This window comes from Furipterus horrens, unplaced genomic scaffold (genome assembly GCF_987537825.1).
Source record: "Furipterus horrens unplaced genomic scaffold, mFurHor1.1.pri manual_scaffold_11, whole genome shotgun sequence".
Lineage (NCBI taxonomy): Eukaryota > Metazoa > Chordata > Mammalia > Chiroptera > Furipteridae > Furipterus > Furipterus horrens.
The window spans coordinates 19,636,300-19,648,354 of NW_028327181.1; the positions used below are offsets into that span (position 1 = coordinate 19,636,300).

General features: G+C 50.0%; 3 protein-coding genes across 3 annotated transcripts in view; 1 reads left to right on the forward strand and 2 right to left on the reverse strand.

Moving 5' to 3' along the window:
• HIRA (histone cell cycle regulator) overlaps nucleotides 1-2,782 on the reverse strand; it is a 75,625-nt gene extending 72,843 nt beyond the window's left edge. Inside the window, exon 1 of the mRNA XM_090292596.1 lies at nucleotides 2,493-2,782. Within this exon, the coding sequence (XP_090148722.1) occupies nucleotides 2,493-2,529 (37 nt within the window). The 5' untranslated portion in view covers nucleotides 2,530-2,782. The remainder of the gene's footprint in view (nucleotides 1-2,492) is intronic.
• A 75-nt stretch (nucleotides 2,783-2,857) lies between these two features.
• MRPL40 (mitochondrial ribosomal protein L40) lies at nucleotides 2,858-6,718 on the forward strand. The gene is made up of 4 exons (XM_090292594.1): nucleotides 2,858-3,714; nucleotides 4,075-4,158; nucleotides 5,238-5,396; nucleotides 6,283-6,718. Exons 1-4 carry the CDS (start codon nucleotides 3,662-3,664, stop codon nucleotides 6,605-6,607), a joined length of 621 nt encoding a protein of 206 aa, XP_090148720.1. The 5' UTR covers nucleotides 2,858-3,661; the 3' UTR covers nucleotides 6,608-6,718.
• CUNH22orf39 (chromosome unknown C22orf39 homolog) lies at nucleotides 5,331-11,151 on the reverse strand. Its single transcript, XM_090292595.1, has 3 exons — nucleotides 11,072-11,151; nucleotides 10,757-10,924; nucleotides 5,331-8,327 (listed from the first exon to the last, which is right to left on the reverse strand). The coding sequence occupies exons 1-3, from the start codon at nucleotides 11,093-11,095 to the stop codon at nucleotides 8,199-8,201; spliced, it is 321 nt and encodes a 106-aa protein (XP_090148721.1). The 5' UTR covers nucleotides 11,096-11,151; the 3' UTR covers nucleotides 5,331-8,198.
• Nucleotides 11,152-12,055: the final 904 nt, after the last annotated feature.

Here is a 12,055-nt window from a genome sequence, read left to right on the forward strand (position 1 = left end):
GCTGAGAAACCTTATCTTAGAGGAAAGGTCTCACCACTCTTTTATCAGTCAGGAAAATGAAGACTGAAAATCTGCCTACACCCCAACATAATTTCTCTCTTTGCCTTACGCCCTATTCTAGGTGTGACTGGATCCTGCCGCCATAGGACGATTGCTGGGCTCTGCCTCTTCCCTCTTCGGACTCTCAGACACCAGAAAAAGTATGCTCAAGCCACATAACAAGTCAGGAGACATAAATGCAGAGACAGGAAGCCAGAAAGTGAAATGATGCACTCTCCAGAGCATCATGGTCTTTTTGGTTTGTTAATCCAAAGTAAGCACCCATCACTCTGTCTTCTGACTAAGCAGCTCCCTCCCCCAGCAGCTCGTACTATTCATCAGTTTTTAAAGGACTGCTCAGTAGGACTGGTCAGTGATCCAGACCATCATCATGTCCTTTAGGAGAGTGGTAATTTACCCTGACAGTTCTTCTGAACACTCGATGAGACAAAGGTTGATTTCAGGAGATCTTAAAAGAAAGGAAATTTAACAAAGAACAAATTTAGAAGAAGTTAAACCCCATCTAACTAGAGTCTCAATTGTTTTTTTATGTCTTGCATTTTATAGTCTAGGGTGCACTTTTGTGTCCTACCTGTCCAACCAACCATAGCAATTATATTGTGAAGAAGGCAGAGCAGATATCAAGTTCCATCCTAGGACTATGGAATAAGCAACAAGAGGCCTGGGCCTACTGCTCTGCCCACTCTGCCAGGCTGGGATGTTTGGCTGCTGGCCTGATTGTAAAGTCTCACTCGTTTGTACCTAAATAATCAATTAAGCATCTTGACTTCTGCTTACACAGTATAGAGCTTGTATGTTACAAAGGAGTTTATCAAAGTTAGAAATTATATGGCAGAAGGTCGAAAAGAAACTGGAGAAGGGTTGACTGACTATGCACACAAACTGATCTAAGAAAAAGTTTTATTTTAAAATAAAAATTCCTTCAGATCTTCACTTACACAACTAGTTCATAAGGAAAGCTTTCCTTTCTTGATTCACGAGCACCATAATTTATAATTATTGAACATTTGCCTAGTTCTCCAGGGAAAGGTTGGCACGCTACACGTCAGGAAATGCTCTTGCAAATCAACAGAGGAGAAGTGAAATAAAGCTCACAGCTTTTGCTTTCATGCACAGTAAACCTAGTTGTGTCCTCAGCTTTCTTACCTGTTTTAGCCAATACACATCATATGTGCAGAGTGTGGCAGGGAATACAGAGGGAAATGAGGCAACCCCCACCTAGGGGGCATATGGAAAGTACACCCCCACAGGGACAGAACTCATCTAGTGGAGTAACTCAGGAGCAATGGTAACAAAAGAAAGCGGTGACCTCACCTGGGCCCTGAAAAATGAGAGATATCACACAAGGAGATGGAAAGGGAGAGCACTTGTGACAGAACATAGACATATGTTCCATTCAGCTGCAGTAGGGAGCAACCCTGAATCGGGTTCAAAACTGAAGCGACATGTACAAAAACAGGCAAAAGTAGCTACTCTACTTGCTCTAAGAGAAAACCGTGGCTCCTTCTGGTTGCACTGTGAAGTAGAAATGAGGAACAATGAGGAATCTAGGTAACCCTTTGCCTATCAGTAGTCAGAGACAGGCCTTATGCTGGGGGAATGCTCCTGGGATTCAGTGCTGTCAGCAAGGGGACGGACGGAGGCTCTATCCCCTCATGTCCCTGGGGTTGGAGGGGCAAAACCCCACTCCTGCAGTTGCCAACAAGGCAGAACTGTGCTGGTTACCAAAGGCTTCTCTATATGACACAGTCTGTTCTCAACCAGAGAACTGAAAGAGTCTGTTCCTCCTGAGTGCGATTTGGGGCTACTGCAACAGAACTAAGGAGAAGCCCTTCTCTCAGAAGACACTTGTATCCCAACCCAAGTCACCCTGATGCCCTAGCTCAGAATAAACGTGGTTCCATCAGCTGGGAACCTCAGCCCTGAGCCATAGGCCCCCAACTGGGGGGCACTGTCACCAGCTCCAAGCCTCAGCCAAAGCAGTAAGTGTCTCCCGCATGGCAGAGACATGCAGATTTCAGGTCTTCACCCTGTCAGTGAAAGGCCACAAGGGGGGCTGCACCTAGGTTTCACACAGCAGATCATCTGAGCACATCCTGGCTGATGCAGACAAGTAGCAGGAACTGGCTGGCGCCCAAGGGCCGCTCCCCAGAGCCAGGCCGCGGCGCCTCCACGGATCACGGGTGGGCGGAAGGGCTCAGCGCAAATGCGGGGGGCGGAGGTGGACTTCGTCGCAGCCAGGCGGAGCACGTGCCAGGACTCACCGGTCTCCACGCTCCGAGGACAAAGTCCGTTACCTCCCGCCCGCAGCTCTGGCACCGGGCACCAGGCGTAGGGAGCAAAGCCGGTAGGGCCTGCACGCGACTTCGACCCGACGCTGGACCCCGATCTTACGCCAGGCTCGGCCTCCCGCGACCTCAGCGTTCACTCACCATTGTGATTGACCCAGGTCGGCTTCAGGAGCTTCATTGTTCGGCCGCCGCCGCCGACGGGCTGAGGCAAGAGCCGCGTCCTTCAACGCGCGCGGGCCATGGAGCCACCGCCGCCGCTTCCTCCCGCGCCGCCTGCTTTCCAGCCGCCGCCCGCACCGCGCCTTCAGTGCCGCCACGCCATCGCCGGCTCGCGCCCCAGGCCGCAGCCACAGCCGCCCCCCGCGCTCGGCCGCCACCGCCGCCGCCACAACCGCATCCCCTGCGCCGCTCCACCTCCGGCAGCTCCCGGGCAACGCCGGAAGTCACGGCGCGCACCTGCCAAATCGCCCCGGCGGGAAACCGCTCCCCGTGCGGACGGGGCCGCCCTGGCTCCTCTGCGGGCAGGGGTAGCGCAGGGCGGCTCCGCTTCGGGTCCAGCCGCGGCGCAGCAGCAGGCGAGGCAAGGGGAGAGGGTCGCTTGGGACCGTGGCGGGCGAGCAGGGCCTCGAGATTCAGCCCAGGCCGGCGGAGCCAGACAGGGTCGTAGTGGTGTGAACCGCCTCTCCGCAGGTCTACCACGCTGCCTACGAGTCCGACTAATTAACTAGCTTCCGTCATTGATCAACACGCGTTTATTGGGTATCTCGCGAGTGCCATGCAACGTGCAGCCACCGGCGGGCGGTCGCGGTCCCGGGCTTGCACTGATGCAGGGGGATGAGCCATCCCCGGTGAGGGTCTGTGGCAAGGTCGAGGCGGCGCGTTTATTTTAAGATCGGGACCATTTTCACAGACGTGGACACTTAGAACTAGAGTAGATGAATATTCCTCCCCGGCTACTCCGGCTACACTGCGGGGTCTTGGCCCTCGCAGGGGTGCAGCCCGTATAGGCAGGGGAATGACGTGCGGACTCGCGACTCCGAACTGAGCCGGAAGACAGGACACACACCGGCGCCTGGGGAGAGGCGCTCGGGGCAGGGCCAGGCGTGATCCAGCCCTCCGTTCGGGGCGTGCCCGCGCACCACCTCTACGTCCGGACCCGGTCAAACGTGATCCAGCTCTCCGCAGATCGCGCCCCAAGGCGGAACGAGGGTGTGTGGATCCACCGGCCGGCCGGATTCTAGCGCGAGGCACAGCGGGCCCGACCGCCGAGGTGTGCGCCGTGAGGCAGCGGGTTGGCTTCCTTAGGAGCCATGGCCGCCACCGTGCTGGGAGCTACAGCGCGCGCTCTGTGTACGCCGTGTTGGTGAGTGCTGACCTCGTCAGACCGGACGCGGGGTGCCCGGTGCGCACGCCGGGGACTCCACGTTGGCTAGCCCAGGCCTCGCCTGCGTTTCCTCCCTTGCTGCCCTTGAGCACTGGTATCTATGAAAGATTCCGCCTCTTCCTGTGGATGAGAATTTCAGGACCCTGGCGAGCGGGGACCCTGCAACTGCTTTCTGGTGTGAACCGGCGATCTTGAAAAATTTCCCACCTTGACCTTACTGTCATATATATCAGTTACAAGTGCCTTAGATTTTGAGGGTACTGTGAAAGAAAAAAAAAAGTTTTGTTTTTGTTTAGTGGAGGCGAATTAGATACTTATACATATTCTTACCCGTTTCAGGAGACTGGGAACTTGGCAGAAACAGATTAGAGACACCCACCAGCGAGCTTCATTGTTGTCTTTCTGGGAACTCATTCCCATGAGGTAAACTCAATTGAGGGTCTGATTTCTTCGGGGGTGTCAGTAGGAGATAGATGTGCACTTGACTAAAACAAAACGATACTACTTTTTGGTTTACAAAATCAATAGCCTACAAAATTTCTCAGTTAAATTTAGCTAGATGTTTTTCTGTCTTTTCAGCATTTGCTGTACGGAATACTGCTGTGTCTGTAATCAGGAAACAAAAATTAAATGTAAAAGTAGTTTAAATAAAATTTTATTAGCTTTGAATGTTTTTTTTTTTTTAAGATTTTATTTCTTTATTTTTAGAGAGGGGAAGGGAGGGAGAGAGGAAGAACATCGATGTGTGGTTGCCTATCATGTGCCCCCAACTGGGGACCTGGCCTGCAACCCAGACTTGTGCCCTGACTGCGTATTGAACCGGCGACCCTTTGGTTCGCAGGTTGGTGCTCAATCCACTGAGCCATACCAGCCACGGCGATTCTCGTATTTTTTAAGGGACAAAACATAAACTTCTGTTTCTCTATGGGCCTTCCATTACTGACTCCGTGGAGAAGTTGAGGGAGGTGTGAGGACTAGTTTTTCCACCTGGAACTCTGGATGCTTTCTAGGGACTTGATTCAAGAAATCTGGTCTTAATGCTAGAGAATTTGATTTTTCTTAATAGTAAATTGTCACCATAGGAGATATGTTCCTGAGAGTAAATCAGACTATTGTTAACACTCAAATGGGAGCATTTGTTAAGAAACCCCAAAAGCAGGGACATGTTATTCACTTTTAAGCTCTTAGTCTTACTGAAGTCATTCTTATATATCACAAATCCATTTAAGATGTGAATAATTCACTTCTAATTCATCAGTCTGGTAGTTTCACTTTTCAGTGCAATCCCAAGGCACACCTGAACTCCAGCACTAAAGATGAGCACTTCCTTTAATTCATACAGATACCCCCTGAAGCTTTTCCACCCCTGATCAGGCATACACAGTCCATTCCCCAGAGGAGAGCTCAGTTACAAGCTTGGGGTACTTGACTGAGTGCCATGTCTCTTGGCATGTTTGTGAGACTGAAGAGGAAAAATTTTTAATGTTTGCTTTATCCATTAGAGCAGAACCTCTACGAAAGAAGAAGAGGGTAGATCCTAGAAAAGACCAAGCTGCAAGGGACCGACTGAAAAAGAGGATCCGACGTCTAGAAAAGGCTAGCCAGGAGCTAATTCCCATTGAAGATTTTATTACGCCTGTGAGGTTCTTGAATAAAGTAAGGTAAGGACCCTCTAGGTTTGAAGTCCTCAGGGCAAAGGAGTTCTGTCACCTAAAGGTAGTTCTATCTGTAGTTCACACCAGTGATTGGAAGGAGTCAGTACACTCGGGCTGTCTTGGCCATCGGCTGAGTCCTTTTCTCCTTGTTTGTCTTGTGGGAGCTGGAAAACATTCCTTGGTGGTGCTCCTGAATGGCTGAATGTGGGAAGGAAACTCAGAATAATTGTTTGATAAACCAGGCCAGATACTTGAGTGAAGTTCATATCAGCACTCTTCAAAAGTTCATATTGTTGCTCTTGCAAGATAAGTTGTAGTTGTGACTGACAACTTGGGCCTTGGGTCTGCAGCCCTTGCCCACCTGATGGTAGAAACCCCTTAGCCTCTTTCTTTGTGATGCAAATGCTGATAATTGGGATGTGTTGTGAGCAAGACTAGTGTCTTATAAAAGTATGTGCTATTTATAAAGTAGCATCTTGCTATACAAGTGGGACACCACTGCAGGTGTCTTTTAGTACTCCAGGGCTGATATAGGCTCTTGATTCCCTGGGATTTTGGTGTCCGTTTTCACTATACCATTTCACTTTTCTCTGAAGTCACCTCTTACCAAAGGTAGTCTACCTGGGAAAGAGGAAGTGCTATGATAGTCTCCTCAGAGAATTACTGCCTCTTATCTGCAAGTAAAGCAGATGGCACTGGTTTATAGCATCAGTTGCATCTGCTGCCACATTCAATATTCCATTCCTTAATTTGTCCCAAACTTTCCCTTTCTTTTCTCAATTCCATCTGTGTCTGGCAGGGAGGATTCGTAGGCCCTAAGCAGTCACGCAGACTCCCTGGTCAGTAAGGTCAGTGCTCCCCCGCTCACACGTTTGGATTTGTGTGTTCCCAGACAGCGGCCTCAGGTAGAGCTCTCCTTTGAAGAGGCTGAGCGGAGAGCTTTGCTTCTGAAGAAGTGGTCCCTGTACAAGCAGCAGGAGCATGAGATGGAGAGGAAAGCCATCAAATCCATGCTTGAGGCCCAGCAGGAAGCGCTGCAAGAGCTGCAACTCGTGTCCCAGGAGCTCCATGTGGAGGCCATCAAGCGAGACCCCAGTCTGTTCCCCTTTAACAGAGAAGGGCCAACTTACACACCACCAATCTCTAGCTATGAGGCTCCTGAAGGCAGGTACCGCGACATCACCAAGGTGTACACACAAGTGGAATTCAAGAGGTAGAGCTGCAGGCAGCTGTGTGAACATGCTGCCCTTCAGAGCCAGAACGACCAGGGTTTAAGTCTGCTTGTCACAGAATTAGGCATGCTGAGAATAAATGTAAGTTTAATCAAGTGTCTCTTTGTCTTATGTTGAGTCAAAATTAATTCACCTGAGGATGGACAGGGGCGAGGAGCACTGTCCTTCCTTGCCAGGTACCAGGGAGAAGATGACCAAGTGTTGACCATTGCCCCCCAGTAAAAAGGAAGATTCCAGTTGTGTGGGGCAGATGCCCCAAGCAGAAGGCACAAAATGATCCCAAGAAACAGGTGAAGGATGTGCAGGCTTGTCCTCTGTTGTCTGCACAGCTGGGCAGAGGAGAGGCAGGGTCTTCACAGGTGAGGCAGACAGAACACATGAACTTCTCACATGAGCAGCAGCAGGGCCAGCTTAGCATTTTAGGCTGGGGATGGAGATCGAAGAGAGCGGAGCAGGCCAGGAACTCACTAATGAATAAAGCTGCTGTGTCTCACAGGAGGGTGGGACACCTGGGGCTCAGGACTTATTCCAGTGCTGTTATGTCTGGGACAGTGACTTGTATTAGTGTACTGGGGTTGACTGAACAAAATGCCAGACTGTGGCTGAAAAAGACATTTCTCACAGTTCTGGAAACTAGGGTTGGTTTCTCTGAAGGCCTGACATCTAGATGGCCATCTTTTTGCTGTGTCCTCACATGGTCATCCCTCTCCAGCCATAATGGATTATGGCCTCATCTTAACACTGAGTACGATGTCATATGCGAAATTTAACAATCTCAGCAACTAAATTGTTGATTTAATTTTCAGTTTCTCTGGAATATATGTGAAATGGCTTTTGACATATTCCACATTTTCTAAAAATAATCTGGGGAAAATTTTAAGGGAAGCGGATCAAAATTCCATGTGTCCTGGGTTTGGGTTTCTTCAGCCAAAAGTTTATGAACCCTTTTTATGCAAGTTGGTATGCTCTGTAGCTGTGTGCATTTCTTAAAAGCCAGGATCGCACCTCCTGTGAGCCTAGGAGGTGGCAGCATGCTGGTCCAGAGGTACACCCCACCTGTGTCTGCAGAGGAACTTAAGTGAGTGGATCACAGCCAAGTGTGAGCACCATTAGGTCGCCATGCTTGGTCATTAGCAAACCAGGGCCAGGTAAGGTGTTCATGGCAGCACAACCATTTGGTTACCTCATTCTGACTCCTCTACATGTCCACAGGGGTCACGGCTACCACTCAGGAGTTTACCTGAGAATTCTAGACCTCAGGATGGCCATCTCTTGTCCCTGGGGATGAGGGGGAGCATGAGACAACCCAACCTGCCTGCTCACAGCAATCTGCAATGGTGCTTGGCTTCCTGGAAGCTGTGTAGTGGGCAAAATTGTCTTCCAGAGCATGGCAGCAGTGGGTCACCCTGAATGTAGGTGAGGGTTGGGCAAGTAGCTCTGCAGGCGTCGGGCTCCATACTTCAAGCCAGGCAGAAGCTCCCAGGTACCTACTAGAATGTTTGGGCAGTCAGAATCCTTAGGGTTGTACAACAGCCCCACTTGAAACAGACCAGAGGACGCTGTGCAGGAGTGCTTGTCACTTGTCTTTCTCCTCCTGCGGCAGAGGGAGATGCCAGTCTGCAGGGGGGCTCTGCCTCGGGGTCCACACCAGGGTGTGCTTTCGTGCAGCCTGGACTCTCCTACGCTCGCTCTCACAGAGGGACCGCTGTGTAAGGGAGACCCTGGTCACTTTACAACTCACATGCCCTTGTACCTCCCTCCTCATCAGCAGCCTCCCAAACACAGATGGACAAACAACATATGATACACACCACTTTGAAACCCTTGCTTCCATCTAATGCTCCTTGGCGATTGTTCCACATTAGCACACACACATCTAGATCGTAATTTCTCCTGTGCTGTGAAAAACTATGATGGACCCTTGAAGAACATGGGGTTAGGGGTGCCAACCCACTGCAGTTGAAAATCTGAATATTCAGTTGGCTATCTGCACACAAGAATTCCCAATTATGGGTAGAAAATACAGTTGACCTCTGAACTACACAGATTTGAACAGCACGGATCCACTTAAAAATCCATACGTCGACCCTTGCAATTCAAACTCATGTTCAAGAGTCAACTGTACTGTATAGATCACCATAATTTGAGGACATTTGAAAAATATCTTCTCCTGGGCCTCAGGGTTTGATGCCTTTGGTTGACCTAATCAGATTCACCTGCTAAGGCTAGCTGGGGGCTGAGCTGGAAGAAGAGACAAGAGTCTGAAATAATGATCAGGAGAAGGAAGATCAGGCAAGAGACACATGTCCAGGGAGTCCTGGATGGGGGAAGAGGAAGCCAGACCACAGATGCCACTCTCCCCAAAATAAACACTGGGCAGTACATCATAACTGTGGCAGGGCCCCTTGGTTAGGTGCCAGGGGCTATGCTGGCCTCTTCACACAGGTTAATTTCACAGTTTTCTTCTTAAACTCTATTGTCTCAGATGTTTTTGTTCATGTTTAAAAAGTGATCAGAAACACAAAGTAGAATACAAAACACTCCCAGACCTTCATCCCCGAGGTGAAGTTAACAGCTTCCCCAACATGCTTTTAGGCCTAAATTTTAGAGCCATTACATGTTTCCCTAAAGATGAAATAATCTTCTATTGGCTAGTGTATACTTTCTGCTTTTTCCACTGAGGTATCTTTCTATGCTAGGATGTTAGTAGCTATTGTTTTTAACCAGGATATGTTACTATCTATTCTTTTTATATGCTATATAATACTCCATTGTGTGGAAGAAGTTATTTGGTCACATGTCTGTTGGTGTAATTTAGGACACTTTCAGTTTTTGTATTATCACAAACAAAATGGACATTTTGAACTTTTAACTGTTGTGTTACCCAATTACTTCCCTCAGATAAACTTCTAGAAGTACAACTGGGGTCAAAAGGCATGCACTTAACATTTAGACAATCAGAACACCTGACACCACCAATACTGCATAAGGGCCCCTGGCTCTCCAAACTCCTATGGACACTTCTGACCTTCTGCTAGGTAGAAACCACCTATTTTCATTTTAACTTCTATACTAGGCCATTGGGTTTTCTTCTTGAATGAATTCCTTCTTTGTGTCCTTTGCCTATTTTTCTATTCTGAAATCATCCCCATTTTCCTTACTGATATATCAGCTCATACATATATAAAGGTTACTAAATCTCTTGCCATACAGTCTGCAAGTTATCTTTTCCATTTTTTTGAATTCTACTTACTATGGACTTGCCCCATTTTCTCAGTAGCTTGGTTTCCATATCAGTTTGTCTCTTTCAATAATAACATACACTTAACAACGTGGAAGCAGCTACCAGTCCTTCAGGCTCCCCTTCCCCAGGCACTTCCCCATGCACCCTCACAGCTTCTCTCCATCTCCCCATCCACAGCTCCAAGGCACCATTGTACTCTAGACTAGAATGTAGGTGCTAGGAGGGCAGGTGCTCTGTTCTCATTACTTCTGTATCCCTGAGAGTGTGCAACATGACAAATATCTGCTGAATGCATGAGCGATTAAAACCACCTCCTTACTGGTCTCTGTGCCCTCTATAATGTACTGTTCTATCCTGGCAGCCAGACTGATATTTTAAAGGTATAAATCAAATCATGCTTCCCAGCACATGTTTAGGCTATAATCTAAACCCTTTTGAAAGGCCCACCAGGTCTCTGGTACCTTAGGCAGCTTCATACCCTACCCCTCTAGAGCCCATCGTCCTTCTGCTCCAAGCACCTGGACCTTGTTCCTCAGTCTGAGCCCCTGGGACTGGAAGAAGGCTGCTAAGGCTGGTTCCTGGTCTTTCAGGATGCAGCAATATCACCATCTTTGTAGGTAAGCTGACACCGCTAACACTGTTAGGGGGATCCTCCTCTCTTTCCAAACCAATCTACATTCCCGTCCTTGTCCTTCAGTGTCTGAAAACCCAGTTGATAAGCTAATTTTTGGTATTTCTTGAAAGAAATAAAACACAAAAAGAGGAAGGCCCGCGGCAGCTCTTATCCAGAGCCCCGGGACCTGGAATGTGGACAGGGGTGGCCTGTGCACTCTGGAGCCCCGACGATGCTCCTAGGGGGCTCAGCGCCACCCCCGGCTTCCCGGGCGCACCTGGGCCTCCGCGCTCCGGCGCTCCTCCCATTCGCGGCAGCTGTCCAGGTCGCGTCGCCATTGCTCGCAGGCCGGCCGCTCGCCGTGGACGTAGTAGTGGCGCAGGAAGTGCCCCACGCTGCGGCAGAGCTTCCACTCAGCGCGGTAGGCTTCGCAGGGGCGCGGTGGCTGCAGCGAGAGGTGCACCTAAGGCGGAAGCCGCTGCACCGCCCACCCCTGAGCCCCATCCCGAACCCATCCCAGGAGAAAGCTCGGTTAAGCCGGTCACACGGTCTGACAAGATCCCTGCAGGTCCCTGGCGCCCACCACACTTACCCGCCAGCCGGCACCGTCAGCCATGTCAAGGCGAGTACCAAATCGTCACCCTTCTCAGCCCACTAGCCAATGAAGATTGATTAGGCTGGCACCACGTGAGAAACCAAGGAACTCAGAGATATGACGATTGAAATCCTCGCCACCTCTTTGAGACACACCAATAAACGGGGTGTCCGGGTTGGGCAGCCAATAACAAACGGGGGAGGTGGTGCACGCAAGGAGGGCCGGGGGCGTGCCGGGAGCGTGAGAAAGCTCGGCCGGGAGCGAGCGCCCGCAGGTCCGCCCGCTGCCGCACGACCACGGCAAGTGCGCTGTTTCTGAAACCACGCGGGCCAATTCTTTTCAGCGGCTATTTTCATAAATCTCAAAGATTAGATTTATTGTCGTAAGCACATACTGGGCAGTAACTGTCGTGAAGCTGCCAAGTCTACTGCTGTAGTGTCTGGACACTTGAAGGCAAGAGATGGACTTACAAACTAACCAGGGTTAGCTGGGCATGACCTGTTGAGGGTCGGGTATCTAGGGTGCAGGATGACTTCTTGAGGGAACCCAGGCTGGCAGTGGAGGCAAAAAGGGCTTTCTGAGCACAGAGGCAGGGTGGTCAAAGGAATGATGGCTGTGAACAGCATGAGGTGCAAGTCCAGGGGCGGCTTGTATGATTAGGAGAGAGAACTTGACTGAGACAGGAAGTCCGGCAATAGCAATGCAATGGTTCTCCGACTTCTACAAACCTAAATCACGTGCTGGAGATTACCGGGCCCCCTCTGGGACTGAGACTGGGTCAGATGCCCAGCAGGTGGACCAGAAAACTGCTATTTTATCAGGAGTCCTGCCATGTTGGCACACAGATCAAGCTTGAAGAACTGTGTGACAATAAGGCTGTGGGCTAGGGTACAGCAGTAATGACCAGGACTTTTGCTCCAGTAACCCCACTGTGTAACCAGCTCCATTATCTGGGGTCCACCCCTGGCTCAGGCAGGGGAG

Excerpts from the sequence above, each read along its gene's own strand:
- CUNH22orf39 (XM_090292595.1), bottom strand. The coding sequence starts at position 11,095 with ATGGCTGACGGTGCCGGCTGGCGG. Across the intron at positions 10,925-11,071 it reads CTGACGGTGCCGGCTGGCGG|CCACCGCGCCCCTGCGAAGC; the intron begins GTAAGTGTGGTG and ends CTCTCGCTGCAG. Across the intron at positions 8,328-10,756 it reads GCCGGAGCGCGGAGGCCCAG|CGGTCCCTCTGTGAGAGCGA; the intron begins GTGCGCCCGGGA and ends TCCCTTACACAG.
- MRPL40 (XM_090292594.1), top strand. The coding sequence starts at position 3,662 with ATGGCCGCCACCGTGCTGGGAGCTACAGCGCGCGCTCTGTGTACGCCG. Across the intron at positions 4,159-5,237 it reads TGGGAACTCATTCCCATGAG|AGCAGAACCTCTACGAAAGA; the intron begins GTAAACTCAATT and ends TTTATCCATTAG. Across the intron at positions 5,397-6,282 it reads AGGTTCTTGAATAAAGTAAG|ACAGCGGCCTCAGGTAGAGC; the intron begins GTAAGGACCCTC and ends GTGTGTTCCCAG.